The 25,241-nt window shown below is 39.9% G+C and overlaps 1 protein-coding gene across 2 annotated transcripts in view; it reads left to right on the top strand.

Annotated features, from left to right (window-relative positions):
* Positions 1-229: 229 nt before the first annotated feature.
* ELMO1 (engulfment and cell motility 1) overlaps positions 230-25,241 on the top strand; it is a gene marked incomplete at both ends in the record, with an annotated part of 563,076 nt that continues 538,064 nt past the window's right edge. Inside the window, 3 exons of one of the 2 annotated variants that reach the window (XM_080701947.1) lie at positions 230-322; positions 22,531-22,571; positions 24,167-24,239. In XM_080701947.1, the coding sequence (XP_080558073.1) occupies positions 245-322; positions 22,531-22,571; positions 24,167-24,239 (192 nt within the window). The remainder of the gene's footprint in view (positions 323-22,530; positions 22,572-24,166; positions 24,240-25,241) is intronic. The other variant, XM_080701948.1, reaches the window with a different exon arrangement.

Raw genomic sequence — 25,241 nt, 5'->3', positions numbered from 1 at the left:
TTGGGGCTTGAGGGGCTATTGGCTGTGCCCCTGCGTCTTCAGCACCCGAGTGCCAAGGGGAGCCGTTTCTCATACCTAAACCACCAGTGAAAACAGGAAGTGATGAAGCAAAATTTGCCCTGCGTTTGCACTGAACTACTTCTCTTTCTCTTTCTGTCATTCCTCATTAGGTGTAGCCACGTGCGGCCCTCCACGCCATAGGATCTCCATTTCCAGTGGCTTTGGACTTCGTTGGGGGGTCACAATGCCGCCGCCTGCAGACATCGTCAAGGTGGCCATAGAGTGGCCAGGAGCCTACCCCAAACTCATGGAGATCGATCAGGTTAGTAATGCAGGAAGCATTGGAGGTTGTTTTCAGTTTCCTTTCTATACTGGAATGTCTATAGACTTTGGCAAGTCCTCTTTATCCCTTTGTGCCCTCTCTTGGCTGTGTTGGAAAATCTGTACAATGATACATTTCTGTACCACATACAGATGGGGTTTTTATATTCTTTCAGCACCTACTTGATGGTTCAAAACAGGGTCTTTGTGTGAAGCAGCTAGGGAGGCGGGAGGGGCAAATGGACTGGGCTCTGAGCAGTTGACACTGCTCAGAGACTGTCCCAGCCTTGCCTCGCACATGTAAGCAACATACGACTGAATTGTTTGCATTATTTTTCTCTCCCATTTTTTCAGAAGCAGTCAACATGCACATTAGTACTTTGTTATATTAACAGCTTTGTGATAAAATTAGGATAGAGGGGCTCAGTCTTGGATTCCAGCCAATTGTCATTTTATAATTAGTATAAATTCAAGATGTGTCTTGTGTATTGTCTGGCATGGAATATACGCTCAGTAAATATTTATTACGGGAAAAAATATCAAGAAGTTTTAAAAAATGATGTTACCTATAAAGTACCCTTTAGCTTGGATCTTGACAGACTTTTCCTATTTGATTACAGATTGTCTCAAGAAGATTACTTTTGTCCTCACTTTCTTGTAGTCATTCAGGAGCAGATAGATGATTGAAGGAAAATATACACTAATGGGTTTCAAAAAGCTTGTAATACAGAATTCTGAATGGCTTTCTACATTTTCAAAATTAGAATACCATAGAAACTCCAATCTTTATGTTCCCAATACTATTTTATAATTTTTATAAAATGTTAGCTTGGTTAGATTCTATCTGGTTGAAGGTTATTTGTTTGAATCCAAAGGATTCATTAAAATAGACTGTATGGGATAAGTCAGAATTAGTTGAACTTTAACGTGCATCTAAGAAAGGATATATTCTGAAGATTGTTTTTAAAAAATGTGTCATTTTAACTGATCTCTAAGGCAGTTGATGTGCTTGTGCATGTGCATGTATCATGTACATGCGTGTTCATGCGTGAGTGTTTATTACTCTGCAAGCAACCCATGCAGATAAAGTGGAGATACTGAGTACTTTCATACAAATTTGTCAGGCCAGACCCTTACCCTTTTTCATGTGTAGTGCGTTAAAGGATATGAGGTAAATTTTACCTTTAAACAAATATCTAGGGACACTTGGTGCGGACTAAATGTAATTAGGGTTAGTTTGGGCCGAAATCCAAGAGAACACTGACTTCCACAAGGCCTGAGGTCCTCTGAGGCGCTGCAGTGGCCTGGCCCGGCCCTTCTGAGCCTCAAGTCACTCTTCTTAGTATGTGGGGCTGAGGAACAGATACTGGAGCATCAACAGAAGCTCACTAGACATGCCGATTCCTGGGGCCTACTGAGGCCTTTTGACCCAGAATCTGCAGTTTAGCAAAAATTCTAGTGGATTCTTATTCATAAATAAGCCTAAGAGGTACTGGACTGGGTACCTGAAGCCCAACCCTGGTGAACATTGGAACACCTGGGACACTGTTCAAATAAATGTTTTTGGTGGCTTAATCTCAAGAGAGTTTAATTTAGTGGTTCTGATGAACAATTTAATTTTGACTCAACCATTGTTGGTGAAGTTTGCAAACCTCTGTTATAGCACAACTACTCTTTTTTTTTCGGGGGGGGTGGTGTCTGGGGATGGAACCCAGGGTCATTCAACCTCTGAGACACACCCCCCGCCCTATCTTTTATTCTTCCTTTTGAAACAGGGTCTCACTAAGTTGCGGAGGGCCTCACTAAGTAGCTGAGGTTGTCCGAGAACTGTGATCCTCCTGTCTCTGCCTCCTGAATGCTGGGATTACAAGCGTGCTCCACCTCGCTACACAGCAACTTTTGATGTATGTTCCTGTGCAACTGTTGAGTTAGTATAATAGTTTTGCTTTTGGAGTGGCCTTTGCTGTGTGTGTGTGTGTGGGGGGGTTAATAATAATTTTAAAGAATAAAATCATTTTAGAACCTTGATATTTATGACCTTCTCCGAGTTTCCTCTAATGTTAACATCTTAACATAGTCTTCCTACGTTTGATCAAACTAAGAAATGAAGCTAATATGCGCTTTGTGCTTCTTTTTAACCTAAATTGCGACCATTTAACTAACAGCTGTTTTCAGAGGTTGGGTTAGGCATTGTTGCTTTGTGTCATCATCTCTACCCAATGGTATTCAGCGCTGGGTTGAGACTCATTTTGGAGCTTGTATAAATGCACATTTCCAGCCCCTGCTGTAGAGATTCTGATTCTGTGGTCTAGGCCTGGGCCCTAACTTGGATCTGTGATGCAGAGTGATGCAGGAGCTACTAAAGTGTGGGAAACAGTCATTTTGCTGGGAGTTGCTTTGTCTTTGATGTTTCTACAGTGCCGGTTGGACAGTCCTTGCTTGATAGATGAACATATCATTAATGAATTAGAGGGAGGAGCTTCCTTGGTGGAGCTTATCTTCTGGGGGTTCAGTTACATTTAGCCATCTCCTGACAGGGCCTATTGTGTCCAAGGGAATGGCTGCCCAACCTGTGCTTATTTACCTTCTTTGTAAATTTTGGGGAGACTGCTGTGTTTCCTCAGCAGGAAAAGTCCCTAGGAGTCCTTTAGAGATGGGCTTTGCTGTTTCACAGTGTTCACAAAACAGTCACCAGCCCAGGCTTCTTCTCTGGCCTTTATGTCTCCTGTTGAGTCTCAGCCTCAGAGGGCCACCGAGGCTAGGGATGATAGTTGTCTGGACAAGCTGAAGTGAAGAGGCTCCCACACCCACTGTCCTCTTGACTTAGTGTCTACTGGACAACCAGGATAATTCAACTTTCTCAGGTAAGAGCACATAACTCCTGACACTTTGACAAAAGGTACATCTCAGTGTCTGGCCAGGACTCACAGATGGAAGGGGAAGACAGGTTCCCAGGAGCCTGGCTTTGATAAGACTCTCCCCTCATGACCTAATCACCTCCTGAAGGCTCTATCTCCTAATAAGGTCTCCACAGGGATAGTTTCTGTGCATGGATTTTGTGTGAGTTGGGGGTGGAGGAGAACAAACATTCAGACCACAAAAGTCTTAGAGCCCTGGTGTCTGTGAGATGCTCAGTTAGTCTCTTTGAACCCGTTTATTTGTTTTATAAAGGCAGGATAACAATTGGCTACTTTTTGGGATCTCATTAAGGTAAAGAAAATGTGGGAAAAGATGTCCTAGCATAGAGTAATTACTCAATAAGGCAGTCATTATTGCTGATTTTAATATTGCTAATTTAAATAAGTTTTCAAGAAATTGGACAACTAGATACTCTAGTTTTTATTTTTACTTACCTTTTCATGGTGATCAGTCTGCCCCACCCACTCTGTTCTTATTCTGCCTAACTTTGCAAATGTTTAGGGAGGAGAGAAAGTAAAGGACAAGTGGAAGACATCACCTGATAGTAAAACCGGCTCCCTAACACTCCTCCATGATTTAATTTTTCCCTTCCTATCTCTTGGCTGCCCACCAACATTTCTGGACAGTACAACCTATTCTCTTGCACACACTTTTTAAGTTTTAGTTTCTCCTGCTATGCCCTTTACACTCTGTTTTCTAGTGAGGACACTGAAGGCAGAAAGCCAGTATTGTGTCTTGTCTTTGCATGGTGGCACAGAGCTCCCCATGCTTTGTCTTTTGCTGTCTTGGCTTCCTTTTCTATGACAGACAGCTGAAGAAGGAAGAGGCGCACCCCCTTTCTTCCCAGGACTCTTGGCCTACCTGAGACCTCACCTCTTGTTAGACTTGTGTTTTAGCCTATCCTTTGCACCTTACCCAGGCTGTGTACCAGCCTTCTTCTTTTCACTTTAGTTTCTGTGTTTCTTTCTATCCAGAATGTACTTAAATACTACCAGCACATGCCTTCGGTAGTGTTCCGGTGTCTACTTATGCTTCAGATGAGCAGCAAGCAGTCTTCCTTTCTTTAGAGCTGTCCTCGTGTCATCGGGGTTAACTCATCATGTTTTGTGCTCAGTCTGACTTTCTTCACTCTCTTGGTCACACTGGGCAAAGCTGCTCATTCACACCTTTACATCCTCTCCTTTAGGCATCAGAGATTGCCTGGTCAGGCAATTCCCTGGTGAGGCTGTATAAGTTTCCTTCATATTCCTGTGTCTCTCTCTTTCCGTCTAAATCTATCCCAACTTTGGTACTTAGCCCTCTGGTGTGTGTGTTCAAGATGGATGCTCTTAGTCTCAGATTTTATGTTCTCTCATGATGATAAGTGTCACCACTGTCAAATGACCCTACCAGTGTAGCTGAAACCAACCACTGGTTTTGTTTCTCTGTGTGATGGGTGTGTCATTCTCCTGTTCAGTTTTTCAGTTGCCTTTAGAAAACAGGCAAATGGTTGATAGAACTGCCTACACATGACCCTGAAGAAAAGGAATCTCAGAGGTGTTGCCCACTATTTCACATGGAGGAGGGATCCTGAGATGTGTCATTTATGGTGCAGTGTGTGAGAGCCATGCTCTCTATACACAGAGATGATCTCACATTTGCTCAAGGAAAGCTCTGCTAAGATTTCCAGCCTTAGTTATGTAAATGTGTCTCACACAGTTCATGGGAAAGGGATGTGTTTGCTGGTTCTCCAGGCCTCCTTTGCTCATCTCTGGCAGAGCATCCTTCTGTATTTTCCCCAGGCATTCCCTGGGGTCCAGGATATCGCCATGCTCTGTCTGCAATTCTCAAGTACCCTCCTTTTTTATTTTGGAAGCTGCTCCTTGAGACGCATGTCCCTTCATGGTCATAGACTTTCTCATCTCTTATAGCTTTCTTCTAATAGGATGGCAGCCTTAATCCCTCCTGCCTTGCCCAGATCATCACCACTCAAAATTCTAGCTTTGCTCAGCCTTGTGGAAAGCTGCCTTTGTTCTCAAACTCTTTTTGATCACATTATAATGCAAAAAATTCTCCAGCCTTCTATTTTCTTTGCCCATAACTTTTATTTGTATATAGTATAGTCTATATACAGTGCAATTTACATTTCTCTTTAGGTGTGTATATCTCTTGAAATTGATTATAGGCTTCTGGTGGTCAGCCTGTGGTTTACAGACATTTGTATTTGGTGACCCATCACACTGATCTCTATTTTTGTGTATTTCCTATAGATTTGAACTATGAACAGTGAACATAAGAATCAAACAGTGATACTCTTCATTCTCCATTCTACAATCAGAAATATTGTAATAGCACCTCCTCCCCATATATTTGTGGGGCTTTTATTTCCCTAACAAAACCACAGATTCGTGTATTTTTAGGCAAGCACATACAAAATGATTGCCTGTGGTTTTTTTCAATTATTGTGTTTCTGCAGAATATTTAAGTTATAATTCAGTATGCATAAATTCAATTTATACAAGACCTTTTAAAAGCTCATTAATTGAGTAAAGCACTTTCAGGCTTTTGTACTTGACATTATGGAGTTGTGCTCATTCTGTGTGTAATAATAACAGTGGTAGTAATAATGATAGCAATTGCCATCTAAGGAGCACACGCCTGGAGCCAGGCAGTGTGAATGCTTTACAAGCAGTATTTCATCATCTTACTTGAAGGTGGGATTTAGATTTCCTGTCTCGTAATTATTCACAGGTTCATTAGTTGGCCCAGTACTACTCAGTGAGGAAGGTACTGATTTGAATCCAGTGCTGTTTGTTACCAAAGCCCAGGCAGTTTGTACTAAATTATACTGCTTTTCTCTTGTCAGTTCTTTTTAGTCTCTGTATATTATGTTCCTCCTTTCTACCAGCCTGTTTTGAATAGATGCATGTACCATTGCAAAGCTTGCCTGCTCCATCTACAGTGAGAATTCTAGGGATATGTCTTGTCACAAAAGCAAAGGCTCTATTTCCTTAAACATTCAGAGAAATCTGATGAGTGTTCAGGGTTATTACAGAGGGAGCCCATCCGAAGCCAGACTCTAGCCTGGAGAGGCTAGAGGGGCTGGTCTCGTGGATGGGCATTTTAGCTGGTGCTTAAGGGCTTGGACATAGGATAGACTGACAGGGACTCAAAATCAGGTTCTGCCACTTATCTGCTGTTTGATCAGAAGCAAGTCTACTGCTTTATGAGGAAGAATTGGCAATATTTATAAATGCTTTCTAGTGTTATGGGAATGCTGTGATATAATCACTTGATGTTTTGTTGAATAATGGTACCTACTAACAGCCAATGATAATGCTTCTATCTGGTACATGGAATAGAACACGTGCCTCATGTTTTAGGCAAGACTGGAACAAATAATATAAAGTTTCTCTTAAGTGCATTAAAGCCAGCTCTCTAGCCAGCTCACATGGCATTTCAGCCAGTTCTTGGGGAAAAAAACAAAAACAAAAATACAGCAGCATAATTCCCAAGACATTTAAATATTAACTACCTGGTAAAAGACAGTTGAACTTCAAATAAAAAGTTAATTCAGATAGTTGTTTTTTTTTTTGTTGTTTTGTTTTGTTTTGTTTTTTTTGTAGTCCTGGGATCAAACCTAGGGGCATTCTACTTCCAAGCTATACCCTCAGCTCTATTTCTTATTCTTTATTTTGAAACAAGGTCTCACTAACTTGCAGAGGGCCTCACTAAGTAGCTGAGGTTGTCCATGAACTGTGATCCTCTTGTCTCTGCCTCCTAAATACTGGGATTACAAGCTTGCGCCACCATGCCCGGTGGCTCAGATACATTTTTTTTCCCCAAAGGGCATTTTACCTTTAAGCTACAATCCCAGCCCTATTTTTTTTATTCTTTATTTTGAAACTGAGTCTTACTGAGTTGCAAAGGGCTTCACTAAGTAGTTGAGGCTGTCCACGAACCTGAATCCTCCTGTCTCAGCCTCCTAAGTACTGGTATTACAGGCATGTGCCTTTAGTCAGATAAGTTTTTTAAGATCACTTTTTAAGACCATGTTACCAGCCTTGTTGAGAACATATCTGGTTCTCAACATATGTGACCGTTCTCCTTCCTGCATGAACTGAAAACAAATCCATTCCCTCCTCAGAGTACTGAATAAAGAAAATGTGACAAATTCTAGAGAACTGGGTTCTAACCTTACACTGCAGAAACCATAAGTCATATAATTTCCCTTTACTCTTTTTCCCCCGAGTATTTGAACTAGATCAGAATGGCTTATCCTTGGCATTGTGACAAGTTGGGCCTAATAATTATTGTTGTGAGGGCCATCTTGTGCATCATAGCATTTTTTTTTTTTCTTTGTCAGTACTGGGGTTGGAACTCAGGGGCATTCTACCTCCGAGCAATGCCCCAGCCCTATTTTTATTTTTTATATTTATTTTTCATTTTGAAACAGGGTCTCACTGAATTGGAAAGGGACTTACTAAATAGCTGAGGCTGTTCATGAACCTGACAGAAGGATCCCATGTTGGAGACCAGCCTCAGCATCTTAAAGAAACCCTTAGCAACAACAACAAAAAAGGACCTAAGGGTATAGTTCTAAAGTAAGAGGCAGAATACCATTGGGTCAAACATCAATACAAGTAAACAAGCAAACAACCACTTGGACTATATCAGCAGCTTTTTTTTTTTTTTTTTTTTGGTGGTACTGGGGGTGAAACCCAGAGGCTTTCTTCCTCCAGATTAAACTCGTAGACCTATTTTATATTTTATTTGGAAATAGAGTCTCACTAATTTGCTGAGTGCCTCACTAAGAAGGTGAGGGTGACTTTGAACCTATGCGATCCTCTTGTCTCAGCCTCCCAAGGGCAGGGATTACAGGTGTGCGCCACCATGCCCGGCCTTATCAGCAGCTTTTAAACTTGTCTCTGCAGCAGAATCTCTCAGAAAACACTGAAAACACAGAATTGTTTCCAATCTGGGGTTCCTGTTTTTATCACGTTACCCTGGTGGAATGCTCATAGGTTGGGCTTATCTTTGGAAATTGCTATTGTGGGGCCTTGAAACTTCTCACTGCATCTACTGGTGGTGCCTCCGGCTTCCACAGTAACTTCCAGTGAGTCCCTTTAAAGGCAGAATCTCAACTTCTTCATCAGAAAAAAATGGTCCTAATAATTCTTAGAATCTCTTTACTTTATAGAGAACATAAATATAGCACCTTCTAAAGCTTACTTTATCCCAAGTAAGAAAGGTGAGATCAAATTTAATGTTGCAGGTATGATACTGTGAAATCACATGATTGCTTTTGCCATAAGAGGCAGAACAGCACTGGTGGAGGAATGGTCACCCCTTGTGATTTTTGCAACTGTTGGATTTGGTAAGGTATCAGCTATTTCTTAAGCTTCCTTTAAAATAGAGTCACTGGCGTACTTCCTTTTCTGGTTTTAGCTTTCTTTCTGTGGGATAGTCTAGCTTTCTGTATGATAGTCTGTTTAATTCTGTAAGATCTTAGAGCATGTCATGCTTTGGAAGAGAAAAATGGTAGATGTATTTCTCTCCTCAACTGAGAGCTGAGTTTGACTGAGCAAGAATAAACTCCAGCATTTGAATCACTTTTCCTTCTATAAAAGAAATGTGGAACTTAGTTTGCAGTTTGGGGTAGGTACAGGTGGCTATTCTCTTCCATTCTACTTCCTTCTGCACCACTGTCAGTGAGGGAAAGTTGGACAACTAAGGACAGAGTCTTTTATTAACAAAATGTTCTTGAGATCTGCTGACTAAGACCTCTTGCATATCACCCTTGTGCTTTATTTTTCAGTTAGGCCAACTGTTGGGATTATACATATGTACATTTCAGTATGAAGGACTCTGTGTTCTGGAGAAGGTAGCTTGTTCTAGAAGGGCAAATTTTGTTTATTCCAGTGGGTATGTGGACATACTGTGCAGTGCCCAGACTCTGGGAACAAAAGTTTCAGGGCAGTGGAATACATGCCTCCAATCTGCCTGCCTGCCTGCCTGCCTTCCTGTCTCCCCTTCTTTCCCTTATTTTCTATCTCCTTCCTTCCTTCCTTCCTCTCTCCCTCCCTCCCTTCCTTCCTTTCTTCCTTCCTTCCTTCCTCTCTGTCCCCCTTTCTTTCTTTACTCCCTCTCTTATTTTTCCCTTCTTTCCTCCCTGCCTCTCCCCTCCTCCTTCATGAGAAAAATTACATAAAGCAAAAAATATATATAAAAAGGTTCTCTAACAATTGCTTTGTACTTTTAGATGGTCTCAGTTTAGAATTGTTTTCAGAGAAGCAATTTGGAATAAGAGAGATTAGGTGGACTACTTTTACAGTAGCCCAATCAAGAAACAGTCATGCTGTAGCCAGGGTTGAGGACAGGGAAGAAGGAAAGAAGTGAGAGATATGTCTCGTGGAGACACAGGATATGTACTTTTACAGAAAATTGGTGAATGATTATACATGAGGGTTAGAATGAGGTGTTAAGGATGATTCCAAGATTTATTGTATGAATAAAACTGACCAAATGGTATTGATTTCTACCAAGATTGGAAATACCACTGGAGGAGTATTCAAGTGGATTCACATTCTTTATGGAAACTTACAAATGAGTACAGGAAAATGGGTCAGGTGTCACTATGATTGGCTCTTTCTTTCATATTTGCCAAAGGCTTGGTACATTGGCCAATTTGTCCATGTAACTAGTTTCTCTGCCTCCAGTGAAGTCCCCTACTGTTTGAGAATACACAACCTGTCTAAAAATCTATGGAGTCTATGGCCATACCACTCTGAATGCACCCGATCTTGTCTAAAAATCTATGGAGACTTAAAATCTTTAAGAGTTGTCTGTAAGACTTAGGTATCTTTTTACTTCTGCTCTACCTTTTTAACCTCTCTCTTTCTCTCAGTCGTTAATGTGTCATTGTCACCTTTTTTATGATACAACATGGGCATTCACTTAGAAATGCATTTGCATTTGCTGTGCTATCAATCAAAAATTCCTGAGGTGATCCAAAGAGGATCTACTTTAAATTGCTCCTCTGTACTCAGGCAGAACACAGAGGAATGTTTAGAGTTACTTCAGATTGATTTGTCTGGACTAGGAGCTAACACAGTCTGAAAGATAAGAAAGACACAAAGTCCTTTGCAGGGTTACACTCTGGCAAACTAGAAGATGAATACAAATTGAGGACCGAAAGTTTGGGGGGTTAAGATTTGAGTTTTTTTTTAAGATTTGAGTTTGAACTTATAGCTAGAAATTCACTCAATTTAAGTGGGCTGAGACAGAGGGGGCCACAGAGAAGTTGGGTTATGATTTTGGTTATGAAATTAAGAAGAGAGCTGGAGCAGAGAGATGGAGTCAAATGTTACAGTGTTAACATAAGATTTCATTGTAATTTATGTGGATAATACATGCAGAAGAATCATCTACTATTCTCTCAGTAATGATGAATGTGCCATAAATAGCATTTATCAAAATTTTTATGTATTAGGGACCAAGATATTCAGAATAACAGTGTCCTTTCCCTTAGGTATAGCTCTGAGCATTTGTTGTTTCTGTTGGCAAACACTCTAGATATGAGATGGAGCTGAAGAGCAAGGGTTCAGGAAATAAACAGCTCTGGGTTCAGATTCAGTCTCACCTGTACTATAAAGCTTGAGCATGTTATATAATGTCTCAGGAGCCTAACACAGGTTTCTTATTAGGAAGATAGATTTAGTAACATCATCTTGTAGGGACACTCAACAAGAAGTAGCCATTACTATTATTTTTATCAGAAGAGTTGGTGAAGGATAATAAAAGTCTGGGTAATGAACTTTTGAAAAAGAGTGTGAGTTGGCCATTGCTTGCTTATTTTAGATTTTACAAAACCTACTTTAGTGTTCTAAAATTCATTTAGTGTGGTTCTGTCTCAGGGTGTCACTGCTGACAGTTAATGGGACAATTGTTTGAGATTTGGAAGCCCACCCCCCTGTGCTATATGCTGCAAGACTTTTTAGCACATATTTCATCACTCAAAATGATTAATTGGTGCTGCCTCTCACAAACACGTAAGCCAACTATGTAGTAAATAGGGACCAGTAAACAAATTGGTGGGAAATGAAAAATGTGACCTCATTTTTTTAATACTTCTTTGCTCTCAGTACATTTAAGTATTCTCCTGACTGCTGTCTTACTTCCAATCTCAGTTGCTTTGCTCTCTGATGAACCTTTGTGGTCCTTTGTTTAAATTAAATCTAAACTCTACGTTGCTTTTAGAACTTATCTGGCTTCCTTATATCTAATCACCTGGTCTGATAATATCTTTTTCATCTGAGTGGACCATCATTTATATTTATCTTATTTTACCTGTCTGACAATTTTCAACCCATGCATGTAAATTCAGTTAGACTTCCATGTATGAATTTGACACAAATAAGTATATTATTTAACATGGATAAAGTAAGTAGATCAAAAGACCCGAAATGATTCACATTTATTTCTACATAAAAGAGAACATTTAATTGCAAGGGCCTGGTGAAGTAAATGGCCTGCCAGGGAGTCTAGAGTCATCTGAAAGTACTTCCTGGGAAAGACTGATATTAAGGAAAGGAGGGAGGGAGGGAGGGAGGGAGAGAGAGAGAGAGGAAATTGGTTGTTGTTGCTGCTAGAGACAATGAAATCTTAGGAAAAATGTCATTCTTAGTATTTACAGCAATATTGGTATGGAATAATATAAAATAGTCAAAGACTAGGAAGAAGAATCAAGAAAGACCATAGCTGCTGAGTATGGTAGCCCACGCTTGTAATCCCAGCATTCAGGAAGTGGAGACCAGAGGAAAATGGTTTGTGGATAGCCTCAGCTACTTAGCGAGGCACTTCATAAATCAGTGAGACCTGGTGTCAAAAATAAAAAAAGACTAAAATATAGGGCTGGGGGTGCGGCTTGGCTTGGAGGTACAATCCCCCTGGGTTCTATCTCTAGTACTGCAAAAAAAGACAACAACAAAACATAACTGATATAAGCAGTGCTTTACTCTTATGTTGCTCATCTTTATATTTTGTTTCCTTATAAAATTACACTTTTCAAGATGGAATCTCTTTATAACACATGATGTATGTAAACAAATATATCAGAGTTAATCACTAAATTAAGTATGGGATTGAGGGAGGGGGAGGAGTGGGATGGGGATTGGATAAGGGCCAATTGGATTATGTGTACTTGGAAATCCTCACAAGTCTTGTATTCCACTGTGATGTTTGACTACAAAGCACCAATAAAAATATATTAAAAAATAAAATTACAGTTTTCTTTCCAATTGAGGGTAAATAGAGTTTCTACTGAGGAGAAATATCTAAAAGAGAAAGTCCACTTGCTCGTCTTCACTAGTGCATTTGAGTGCTAATTATTTATGCCTTCACTTAGTTTCATAGTTCCATGATTTTTATGAGACAAAGATTATACTTTATCTCAGTAAAACTCATGTTAAATTAGTTTCATGAAGCTTGAAACAAGTCCTTTTTAGTAAACCATTTTTGAAAACCATCATTTGTCAAGAAAAAGCTGGCATAGCCTGTCATCTTTCAATTTCTGAGATTAATGTGATAATGTGGTTTTACTACATTGGAGAGGTTTCTGTGAGCCCCTGTCATTTTTGATAATTACTTGAGTCTTGCATTAGTGATTTACATTGCAACTGTTGTCAAAATACTTGCTTTCCAAGAACCAGCTGAGTTTTCCCAAGAAAATATGGTTTTGTCATTATCTTTTTAACTGGTTAGGTGGTTATTAGGAAAACAGTGCTCATACACCCCTCCTGGAGAACATCAGATTGCTCCACAGTAATAGTGTAGCTTAGAAGTATGCAGCTAGTCATGAGGGTCATTGGAGGAGAATAAAACTTTAATAAAGTGACTGGTGTCATTGACACAATGTCATGAGGCACCTCCTGGAACAAGGTAGGTTATTGTCCATTAGAGTTTCTCTAAGTCACATTGTACAAGTCACAGTCAACATGCATGTCCTTTCTCAGAGGTGTTCTGACATTTGAAAGCTCAGTTTCTTTTCTTCCTGGGGCCAACATTACTCATAACTGCTGTGCAGAATATGTTCAATGAATTTCCATGTGTAAAAGCAAAGGAACATCCCAAGTGCTGTGTTGTACCGCCTCAAAGTGTCAGAATAAAGCATCTGTCAGATTCTTTTAAAGCACTAGAGAAAGGTTTTTAATAGTCTAGAGCCAAAAACTTTTAGTCTTTGTGGAAAATAGCTTTGCAGTCAAAGGCCTGTGAGATGGTGGCTGTGTGACAAGGTGGAGGAGTGATAGGGATTGGGGGCTGCTTAGTACTCTTGCTGTGCTCCCTCCCAGCTATCTGCCTGAGCCTCAGTGACTGAAAGAAACCAAAGAGAGGGGAAATAGGCTAAAAAAGATGTGTTCCTTTTTTGTGTACTAAGGAATAAACCAAGGGACATTCTATCTACAAGCTACATTTTCAGCCCTATTTTATTTTTTTGTTTTCCAATAGGGTCTTGCTAAGTTACTGAGGGAGTTGCTGAGTTATTGAGACTGGCCTTGAAGCAGTGATCCTCATCTCAGCCCCAAATATTGGGGTTACTGGTGTGTTCCACCACACTTGGCAAGAAGATATGTTCTTAATCAATGTTCACTAATTGTACACCTTGCAGGGCCCAGCAGCCACACACCTGGAGGTGACAGAGTGTCTCAGAGGCAGCTTTGCCTTCAGTGCAAGTATAATCTAGTTGGCAAAACAAACAAAAACAAGTCTGTGGATAAAGAACAGGATGACCAAAGACAGCAGCAATGCCAGAGTCACTTTATGGAAAAAGGAAGATTTAAATATTCATTCTTTTATTCATTAATATATTTAATTTTTTAACCAGTACTAAACCTAGGAAGCATCTAAACAGAAAGTATAAGAAAGTGTAGGCAGCACTTAGATAATGTCCTACTGTGTGCCTGGGGCTACTTCTGTTATCTTAGATCAATTTCTCAATTAATCTCCATGATGGTACTGTTGGGGAAGGACTACTTTTACTCCCATTTCAGAAGAGAAAACAGAAGTTCTGCGAGGCAAAGTAATAAATTTAAGGTTACAAAGCAAGAGACTACATAAGCCAGGCTTCTACTCCAGGGTGTCTTTTTCTGAAGCCATTTAGGAGTTCATGGTTGAAGAGAAAGGAGAGAAAACCAAGAAGTTGACAAAGAAAAACAAGAAGTTGACAAAGAAGTCATTGCCCTAAATGCCTTCCCTGTGCCTAGTCACCCAGGGTCACCTCATGAGCATTTTCCCATTTGGTTGAAATAATTTGCTGTGCTTCTCAGGGACTCTTGTCAGGCAGGTGAGAGTCTGAAGTGTGGATGTCAGAGCAGAGAGCTGCAGCCCACGATGCATAGCTGTTAACAGATGTGGACCAGGGTGCTCCCAACCTCAGCAGGCAGGTGTCAAGGCAGACATGGGGACAGCAACAGACTGGAGGGCTCCAAGGTACACATGGGGAGTTGAGTAAAGTCCTCAGCCAGGTTCCACGGCCAACAGACAGGAGCAGGTGGCCCAGGACACAGGGGCTGCCATGGCTTGTCAAAGGCGTGCAGGGAGAGGCTCTGATACGGGGCAACAGCTGTAGGGTCTCCTGGGAGGGAGTTCTGGCAGGCTGGCTTGGCTAGCTCCTAATAAACAGACAGGGCTCCCTCAGGATCTCTAGTGCCTATGAGGGACATGTGCTCCGATGGGTGAGGTGAAAGGAGGCCCAAGGGGAATCTGGCTTAGTAAGGGAGTGGTGTTAACCTTGACAGAATGGCAGAATGGCCTGTTACAGGATGGATCCTTAGGAGGATCGGATTGGGAAAGGTGCATTCTGGAACTTGTGACACTGACATTTTACTACAGGCAAGAGAGAAAGAGTACAGAAAGGAAAGCAGAAGACCAAAACTCACTTTAAGGAATGTAGGGTATGCCCTGAGACATAGATGAGAAATGAACTGCAAGAAGATGTGACCATTTTCAGAAATCTAGCTTATTTTATAAAATGTATGCGACAATCTTTTTTGTGTACAAGATATTTGGTGTCTGAATCTACTGACTTCCATTGATGAAAGGAAGGAATGCTGTTGGAGAATAAGAGTGACAATAGAGTGGAATTAATTACTTTTAAAAAGGCCCAAACCTCAAGTATAACTGTTGATACATTGCCAATTAGATTTATATAGAAATACATACTTTAATAAATAAAATGTTTTTGGAAACATTAGAATTTTCTCAGAATAATATAAACTAGGAAAGATTTTAGTACGCTACAAGATGAGCTCACTGTAGCTACAGGGAAGGGGTAGAGTGTGGTTGGGGAACACTGCATATAGGAATCTGGCCACTGTACCTCTCCATATTGCCTTGAAAACTTCTTTACCTTCTGATCACGGCTCATGGTTGAGTCTGAGAAGGTAATTTTGACCTTTAAAACAAGATGATTAGGGAATTTGGTTATGGCTTTTACATAAGTTGTGAAAGCATACTCAAACAGTTAAAATATTTTGTCACAATATTATTTTAAATGCATTATTTTTTGAATAGAGTTCAGAAGTTAATTTTTGGTTCCTTTAAGGTGTGCATAGTCACAGGGAGAACCAGTTTCTTTGTTTTAGATCAAACATTTTTTTCTTCTGGGCCCTTTCAATGTTGTAAAAGGCAAATTACTCAAAAGTCTGGAAACACATGAAGTATCCTGAAAAGTAAAAAAAAAAAAAAAAATACATTACATTTTATATTTCAGGATAATACATGACAGTTACTCATGTATTACTGAAGTCTTCATACTCTGGGTCTTGGGGAAATGGATGAAAGATTATATTAAGGTGTAACTTAGGTAAAATGTTAATGAATAAGCCCACAGAAGAAACTGGTTTGGCTTGGAACTTACTGGTCAGGCAACCAACTCACATCAATTGTGGGGTTTAAACAAGTGGTAAGGAAAACAGTGTTGCCAGGCTGGTACTTTCTATTTGTGGTATCTTGGTCTGTCTTGCCTGTTTGAGAGCAGGATGGCTCACTTGCTTGGTCCTGCGTACTGATGACGACAGTCATTGGATTAATATCTGTTGCATTATGTTCTTCCCAAGCTGGCTGGCTAAATGCTTTTCCAACTCATGCATTGCAAAACTCCTAGGAGATGGATTCTGTACAGGAAGTAGTGACAGCTTTCATGTGTTTAACAGCTTATGGCCAACAGCTGTGGAGCCACCCCACAGTGCAGTAGGTGGTAGTGAGTGGGAAGCATGCTGTTCAGTCCAGGCTATCCTTTAAAATACTTCGCTTTCAGCCAGGCGTGGTGGCGCACGCTTGTAATCCCAGCTTTCAGGAGGCTGAGACCAGAGGATAGCAGTTAGTGGACAGCCTCAGCTACTTAGTGAGGCCCTCTGCAACTCAGTGAGACCTGGTTTCAAAATAAAGAATAAAAAATAGGGCAGGAGGTGTAGCTCGGAGGTTGAATGCCCCTGGGTTCCACCCCCAGACCCGCAAAAAAAAAAAAAAAAATAAATAAATAAAATAAATAAATAAATTAAATAAAACAATTTGCTTTCTATATATGCTTTCCTTGATTTTTATTTGTTTATTGGTATTATTATTATTGGTATTATTATCATTTTTTGCATGGAGGACTCTGACATTGAGTATGCCCAACAAGTACTCTTTCATTGAGCTATATCGCCAACTCCTATTTCTGTTTTTTTAAAGAAAATTTATTGAATGTATGATTTTTCACTTAAGAGGAATACAATGAATCATCTTTTAGATTCTATTAGCACCTTTATAAACTGACAAGTAATACTGAGGGGAGACAAATGGGAGAACTTAGAGAAATGAATTAAGATACCTTGTTATCATGGGATAAAGAGAAAATACAGATATACAAAGTCCACAGGAGTGGCTCATTTAATGTGCTAATTATAAAGTAAGTAATTACATCAGTCTTAGGAAATGAGGGATGTGTGCATAAGAGAAGGGGGCTTTGGCATGGATATTAAATGGTAGATAAGAGTTCATTGTTAGAAGAACAGAAAGGAGAAGGACATTTCAACAAGAGTGAATGGCATAAGTGAAAGTGTGGAGTGGACTGGAGAGAGAGAAAGACAGACACACTTTGTATCACTAACAAAATCCAGACACATGGGTGACATGTTCAGAATGGAGTTTCTTTAGACCATATTATAGAAGGCCTTGCATATAAAGCATAAGGATTTATACTGTTTAGGCAATGACCTTGGGAATCTGTGGAGGATATTCGAACAAAAGGGTGATGTGAGCAACATTTGTGGGGAAAGTCCAATTGTAGTTGATGTGGTAATGGGAAAGAATGAGACTGGAGATGTGGAGACTTATTTTCAGGCAGTGAGATCTGGTGATGGGATCTTGAGAATGAAGGTGGTAAAATGGTCTGGTAAGGACAAATGACAATAAGGTTGTGGAGGAAACAATGACAAAACTTGGTGTTTTGTAAATGTCTATGTCACAGATACTGGTGAAGAAAGAGATAAGGATGAGTTCTCCGGAAATGTGCCTGGAATAATTGCTGGAAGCAGGCAAGTGGAGTGTAGATATTCAGGGGAGATTAAGTGTGGGTTGATTTGTCAGTGGAACATGTAACTGGAAATGTATGGAACTCGTGACTAATGATGGGCTGGTATTCTGGAAGTGCTGGGATAGAGGAAGTAGAATAAAGGGGGAGGAGATGCGTGTGTGTGTTGAAGATGTGATGGCAGGAGATGGGATGAGGAGAGTTCAAAGGACTAGTTAGGAGGTGAAAGGCAGTGCCATGAACATCACAGAGGAGGTCCACATCACCTGGTGGCAAATTAGATTGAAGAGTGGAGAAATGGAGGTTAATGATATTCCTGAGTAATCGTAGTGCTGTAGTGAGAGCATATGAGTCATTGAGTTAATGGGGACAGGAAGGGAGTGATAAAGCTGGAGTGTCCAGGGTTAGGGGCTCCTGAGATGATGAATTTTTTCTTATACATTGAATAAGTTGCCTGAAGGAGAGTTGCAATCAGAGATTTAAAAGAGGGAGTTTGGGACCGAATTGAATGAGATCTATGAGGAACTGATTCGTTAAGTTAGAGCAGAGAACAGAAATTTGGAATTAGGAATCTAGAGGTAACTACGAAATATTCCTTGTGGTTTATTGAAAGGTTTTTATATCTTAGATATACTGGAAAGAATACCACAAAAGGAAGAAGTAGTAATAGTGTTGATAAGACTTTCTGGGAGAAGGAAGCTGAGAACTGCAAAAGGCTCTTGAATTAGGCTTTGTGGGAGTGGGTAGGGTGACAGTTGATTGGAGCAGATAGGAGGAGCGCCAAGAAGTGTGCCTTAAAGCCAGCCCTGTATTTACAGAACATTCCTTTACTTGGGATAAACATTCCTTTTGGCTGCATTATGAGTTTTCATTTACCATCATTCCTTTTTCTCTGAGGTTTAAAGTTTTTCTTTAATCCTTCTCTTGAGTCTCTAAGCTTTTTGCTTCTGTTGTCTTTAGTCTTTTCATATATCTAACTTCAGAATGTTCTAGATTCTAAAGTCTAGAGGCTTCTGTCATTTTAAAAGTTGGTTCTTTATCAATGAATGAAATCTGCATTACAAGCCAAGCATTGAATTCTGGGAATAATTACATTGGATGTCTCTATCTACCTCAACCAGCACCTTTTTGGATTGATCTATTACTGAATGTAATTTGAGACTGAAACTCCATCCTGTTCTTCACATCTTATTTTTTAGGGTACAAGAAGTAAAATAGGGACTAGGATGTGCTCTTTTAGGGCCCTACCACATATAGACAAGACATCCCAGAGGGGCCTTGGTAACTGAAAGAAGTTTTATTCCTAGAGTTCCTCTGCGTGCCCCTAAGCTCTCAGTTAGGCCATAAGCATTGACAGGTTCTGGCAAAAGTGTAGGGTTTGCGTAACATGTTACTTCACTGGAGACCACAATCAACCAATCATATACTAAAAGACACTGAAATCCTTAAATATTTCCACTGCTCAATAATTTTCCATTGCTCTGGAAGATATTATGTTAAATGAAGTAAGGCGAATCCAGAAAAAAAAAAAGCAATGCATGTTTTCACTTATATGTGGTAGCTAAGGTTGATCTCAAAGAAGTAGAGAAGAGAATTGTGATTACCAGAGCCTGCAAAGGGCGTGAGGGAGGCCTGGGATGTAGGCAGAATGGTTAATTGGGTACAGTTGGATAGAAAAAATAACTTTTTTTTTTCATTTTTTGGGTGCTGGGAATCAAACCAAGATGCTAAGCACATTATCTACCACTGAGCCCAGGAAAAATAATTTCCAGTGTTCTGTAGCACACTAAGATAACTATGGTCAACAACAATTAATTATTTCAAAATGGCAGATAGAGACTAAGATTTTGAATGTTTTCAACACCAAGAAATTATATATGTCTGAAGTGATGGATTTTGCCATGTGCTCTGATCAGCTCATTACACATGGTATATATATATATATATATATATATATATATATATATATATAGGAAAATCACATTGAACTCCATAAATATGTGCAGTTACTCTGTATCAACTAAATAAGATCTTCTTTTTGGTTTCTTGTGCCTTTGGGGTCTTGTTGAGAAAGTTTTTACCTGTGCCTATGTGTTGCAGTGTTGGACCTGTGCCCTCTCAAGGAGCCTCAGGGTCTCTGGTCTGATTTCCAAGTCTTTGATTCATCTTGATTTGACTCTTGTGCAGGGTGAAAAAGTAGGGTTTATTTCCATTTTTCTGCATATGGTTAACTAGCTTGCCAACTTCATTTGTTGAAGAGGCTATCTTTTTTTCAGTATATATTTTTGGCCCTCTGTCAAAAAAAAAATTGGCTGAAAGTGTGTGGATTTGTTTCTGGGTCTTCTATTCTGCTCCTTTGGTTTATGTGTCTGGGATGTGCGTGTGTGTGTGTGTGTGTGTGTGTGTGTGTGTGTGTGTGTGTGTGTGTGTGTGCCAATATATGGGATTGCATGGAACTGAAGAGCTTCTGTTTAGCCAAGGAAACTATCAAGAACCTCAATACAGAGCCAACAGAATAGGAAAACATTTTTGCCGGCTATTTCTCTGATAAAGGACTACTCTCTAGAAATACAGAGATATTAAAAATATTAAAAATGAAAGTGTCCTAGCCGGGTGTGGTGGCACATGCAAGCTTTTAATCCTAGTACTTGGGAAACTGAGATAGAAGGAGTGCAAGTTTGTGGCCAGCCTCAAATACTTAGGCTTTCTGCAACATAGTGAGAACCTGTTTTAAAAATAAAGAATAAAAAATAGGGCTGGGGATGGAGCTCAGAGATAGAATTCCCCAGGGTTCAATCCCCAGTGCCACACACATACAACAAAAGTATGCTAATAAAAGCTACAAAAAATGTTTTATTTCTTCTTTCCCTGTAACTGTGTTTATGGTTTTCTGCAGAGGCAGACACTGCTTTAACCATGTGGAAGTAGATGTAAGTGGAAGGTGCTCCGGACACTGGAGAACCATGTGCACTGAGCTTTCTTTCAGGGCTAGAGAGGAGCTCAGAGAGGACCATGCAGATGGTGTTGAGAATTATAAACCGGCAGACAGAACAACATCAGGTCCAAGGGCAGAGATGCCTGGTAGAACTGGAGCTCTTTCAGTGACATGGGAGGGCAGGGAGCTTGACCCTTTTAGGAGTCTTTTGCCTGTTTTATTTCTTATTTATTTATTTATTTATTTATTTATTTACTTTTATTTATTTTTAAGTACTAGAGATGGAGCCCAAGGGTATTCTACCTCTGAGCTACACACCCCAGCCCTATTTCTTTGTTTTTGAATCTGGGATGGAACTCAGGGGCATTCTACTTCCAAGCTACACCCCTAGCCCTATTTTTTTGTGTGTGTGTGATACTGGGGGTGGAACCTGGGGGCTTTTCTACCTCCCGGCTATACTACCAGACCTATTTTATACTTTGTTTGGGAACAGGGTCTCATTAAGTTGCTGAGTGCCTTACTAAGTACCTGAGGCTGGTTTCAAACCTGTGTGATCCTCCTGTCTCAGCCTCCCAAGCACTGGGATAATAATCCTGTGCCACCACACCTGGCCCCAGCCCTATTTTTTATTCTAGATTTTGAAACAGGGTCTCACTGAGTTGCAAAGGGCCTCACTAAGTAGCTGAGGCTAGCCTTGAACCATGATCCTCCTGTCTCAGTCTCCCAAATGCTGGGGTTACAAGTGTGCACCAAATGCCTGGCTCTTAAATTTCTACTTAATTTATTTTAATTTTCCTAACAGCCCTGGGTAGGAGCTGTTTCTACTTCACAGGGCTAGGTCCTATCCCTGTTTTATAGATAAGCTAATTGAACTTCACACGATGAAGGAAATGGTAGGTTATATTGTAGACATATTGACTAATAGGGTCTAAGCTGGCCTGCCTGATTCAGAATGTCTTTCCAGAACCACCATTGGCCTTCAGAGGGCCAGGAGTCGACCACACTTTTATATAGATAGCTTTTCAATGGGTGTACCTGAAAATCCAGGAACATGTACTGTACTTCTCTGATGTCTGTACCGCCTATCCCCATTCTTTCCTTGTCTGTGGTTTGTTCTCTTTTTCGACACACTACTGAGCCCTACCCTAGGAGACAGGCTGTGTCTGTCTGCATCCAAAGCAGGAAGAGTTTCCACATCCCCGGGCAAGCCGGCGTGTTACTTCCCTGCATTCCTTCTTTCTGGGGGGTAGGCAGAGCACAACTGTGGCTGACTGGTGGGAACACAGCTCAAGTCTCCAGTTGATGAGGTAGCACATGGTGTCTCATTACTCCAGCGTGTCAAGAGCCATGATTGGCATTTATTGGGGCCAAGTTGGGGGAAGAATTCTACATACTTTGTAGGAACAATTTCACGGTGTTTGCATAAAACCAAATGGCTGCTTGCCTAATTCATGGGCTACTTGAGGAATTCTGGTTATACCTTGATCTTATAGCCTTTCATTGTCTGTAAGATCATTGAACAAAGATATATTTCATCCTGATTATAATAAGGCAAATTAAATATTGTACATGTTTTGCTCAGCTAATAATGGAAGTATTAAAAAGGACCCAGAAAGTAATAAAACATTTATAAATTTGTTGATAATGATTGATTTTTACCTTGAGAAAAGTAAGGGATTCAGTGACAATAATTAAAAATAGTAAATGTAATTTCTCTTTGCTTAGATTTTTCTTATTAGGTGGCTTTAAATTTAAAATAATGAAATGAAACTAACATTTCCTTTTTTTGTTATTTTGCTTTTAGAAAAAGCCACTGTCTGCAATAATAAAGGAAGTTTGTGATGGGTAAGTGTTACCTTGTTTTCATCTAAAACAGTCCAGTTTGTAAGTTGATAGGCAAATAAAATATCTCCAGTGCAAGGGTAAAATATTATTTATAGCTCACCACTTCACCAGCCTAAAGTTGCTAGGAATGATCACATACAAGTTACAATTTTTCCACCAAAATTTTATCTTTTTTTTTTTTTTTTTTTTCGGTACTGGGGATGGAACCCAGGGGCATTCTACCTCCGAGCTGCAACTCCAGTCCTTTTTTTTTTTTAAAAAAAAAAAAAAACAGGGTCTCACTGAAGATTAGCCAGGCTCAGAAAGAGAAGGGACATACATATGTTTTCTCTAACATGCCCAAAGTATGGAGCATTGGGGATACCACAGGGACTCCAGGTAATGGAGGGGAAATCTCAGCAAAGCTAGAATGGAAGGATAGGAGAGGAGGAAAGCTGAGGAGGAGCTACATCTAAATATGTGTAAAAGTATGAGTATAGCATGGTTAAATCTGGACACTCATTGTTGGGAGGGAGGAAGGGGAACCAGGCAGGGGGTGAGAGGGCACCAAGCACAGTCTAAATGTATACTGTTTTCAATATGCTCCACTTATAAATAAAAGAAGAAAATAAAAATAAAAAAGACTCTTCAATTATATCTTGGGGTTGAATCTCTTACTGAGAGTATATTTAAACAAACAAACAAAACAGAGTCTTACTGAGTTGCAAAGGGCCTCACTAAGTAGCTGAGGTTGTCTGAGAACTGTGATCCTCTCATTTCAGCCTCCCAAATGCTGGGATTACAAGCTTGCGCCACCATGCCCGGCTCTCATTATTTCTCAGAACAAAAAGTGCAAAATGCCTGGATTTTGTGCAAAAGTAGGGTTGGTTTTATTTATTTTAAAAAGTTGTATTCCTTTTGTATTACTTGACAGGAAGCAGTCTGAAGATCCAGAGATTAAATACACACTGCTATGGTATAACCTGAAGGATCACTCAGGCCCCCTTAGCAGATGAATCAGTTGAAAGCCACGTCTGTGGGCAGTTGCACTGCCACATGGAATCACACAGTGATGTGGCTTTCCTAGTCTCTTTTGCTATTCTAACAGTCCAAAGGAAAACACATATGAAAGCTGCATCAGATTTTTAGACTTGCAAATAGAGTATAACTTGAAATTTATATAAGACTTGACTTCTTAATTGGAGTGTTCCAATTAGCATCAGATTAGGAACCATAGAATTCAAAAACAATTGAAATGTGCTAATTACCGAAAATTTAAATTGCACTCATTTCCTGTGTTTTCCTCTTCCTGCTTCAGTTCTTCAAAACAGGGAAGAATGTTGTAATTTATATTTAAATTCTTGACCTTAAGCATTGAAGACAAAATACTTAAAGTTGAACAGAAGGTTTGGAGTAGACCAGGACAACTCATTTGTGAAATGATTGGTCTCAGGGTAATGAAAAGTGGGTCAACACCATTTTATTTTAGGAACTTCATTGTGGTTTATGTTGGGACCAGCCCAGTTCTAATCACAGAGTGTTAAATTCACCTAGACAAATAGAAAAGAAAATGGCCATTTTTGTTTTTCTAATCTGTTTATGCTTCTATTTTTAAGGTGGTCTCTTGCCAACCATGAATATTTTGCACTGCAGCATGCTGATAGTTCAAACTTCTATATCACAGAAAAGGTGGGTCAACCACATTATTTCATTTGGGACACTTCTATTTAAGGGAAGTAAAACATGACTAATTTTTCCTCTGCTCAGGACTAGACATGCTAGTCTATATTTTACATCTCTGCCATTTATGATAGTACATTCTATCAAAGTAAACAACTGTTGCTTTAGTTATCAACAAGATGATATTTAGCCCATTAAAGAGTAAAGATCAGAGCCAGGTGTGGTGGCACATGCTTGTAATCCCAGCATTTGGGAGGCATGAGAGTAGAGGATCGTGGTTCGTGGACAGCCTCAGCTACTTAGTGAGGTCCTTTGCAACTCAATGAGAACCTGTTTCAAAATAAAGAAAAAAAAATAGGGCTGGCGGTGTTAGAATGCCCCTAGGTTTCATCCCCAGTACCCCCCCCCCACACACACACGAGTAAAGATCAAAGACATCTGCAGGTCCTTGCTTTCTAACAGAGAATATGCTGATTATTTCTCTTTATGTTTCTTATTGCTTGGTTAAAAAATTTGATACTTAATGACTCAGATCAGCTGTCTTTTATCCAGATTTTTTTCTTCTCATATATATGTATGAGAATACACACACACACACACACACACACACACACACACACACACGTATATGCATTTTTTTTCCTTGAAGTCCTTAAAAAGTGACAAGAAACCTTTTCCAATGTGACATTATGTAGGCACTGAAAGTGTTCCATGATTCATGGGAACTTGCTTTTATTCTTGGGTGATTTTATTTATCTTTAGTAAAATTAAATGGAACGGAAGGATTCATGAAAATAAAAGTGAGTAAAATTAATATTTAAGAGAGCTCTAGTAGGAGAAGAGAAAATTAGCATTTATTGAGCACCTACTATATGCCAGGAATTGAGCCCATCAAAGGCACATCCATTTGCTATTGTTTTTCTTAAGTCTAACCTGTGATAGAAATATCCAGGCTTGGGTTAACAGAGAAGAAACTGAATTATTGAAGACCAGTGTCACATACTTGACTTT

The sequence above is a fragment of the Muscardinus avellanarius genome (assembly GCF_963383645.1).
Source record: "Muscardinus avellanarius genome assembly, chromosome: 9".
In the NCBI taxonomy this organism is placed as follows: domain Eukaryota; kingdom Metazoa; phylum Chordata; class Mammalia; order Rodentia; family Gliridae; genus Muscardinus; species Muscardinus avellanarius.
Note: the sequence above shows the minus strand (reverse complement) of the source record. Positions and strands in the feature narration are given on the sequence as shown.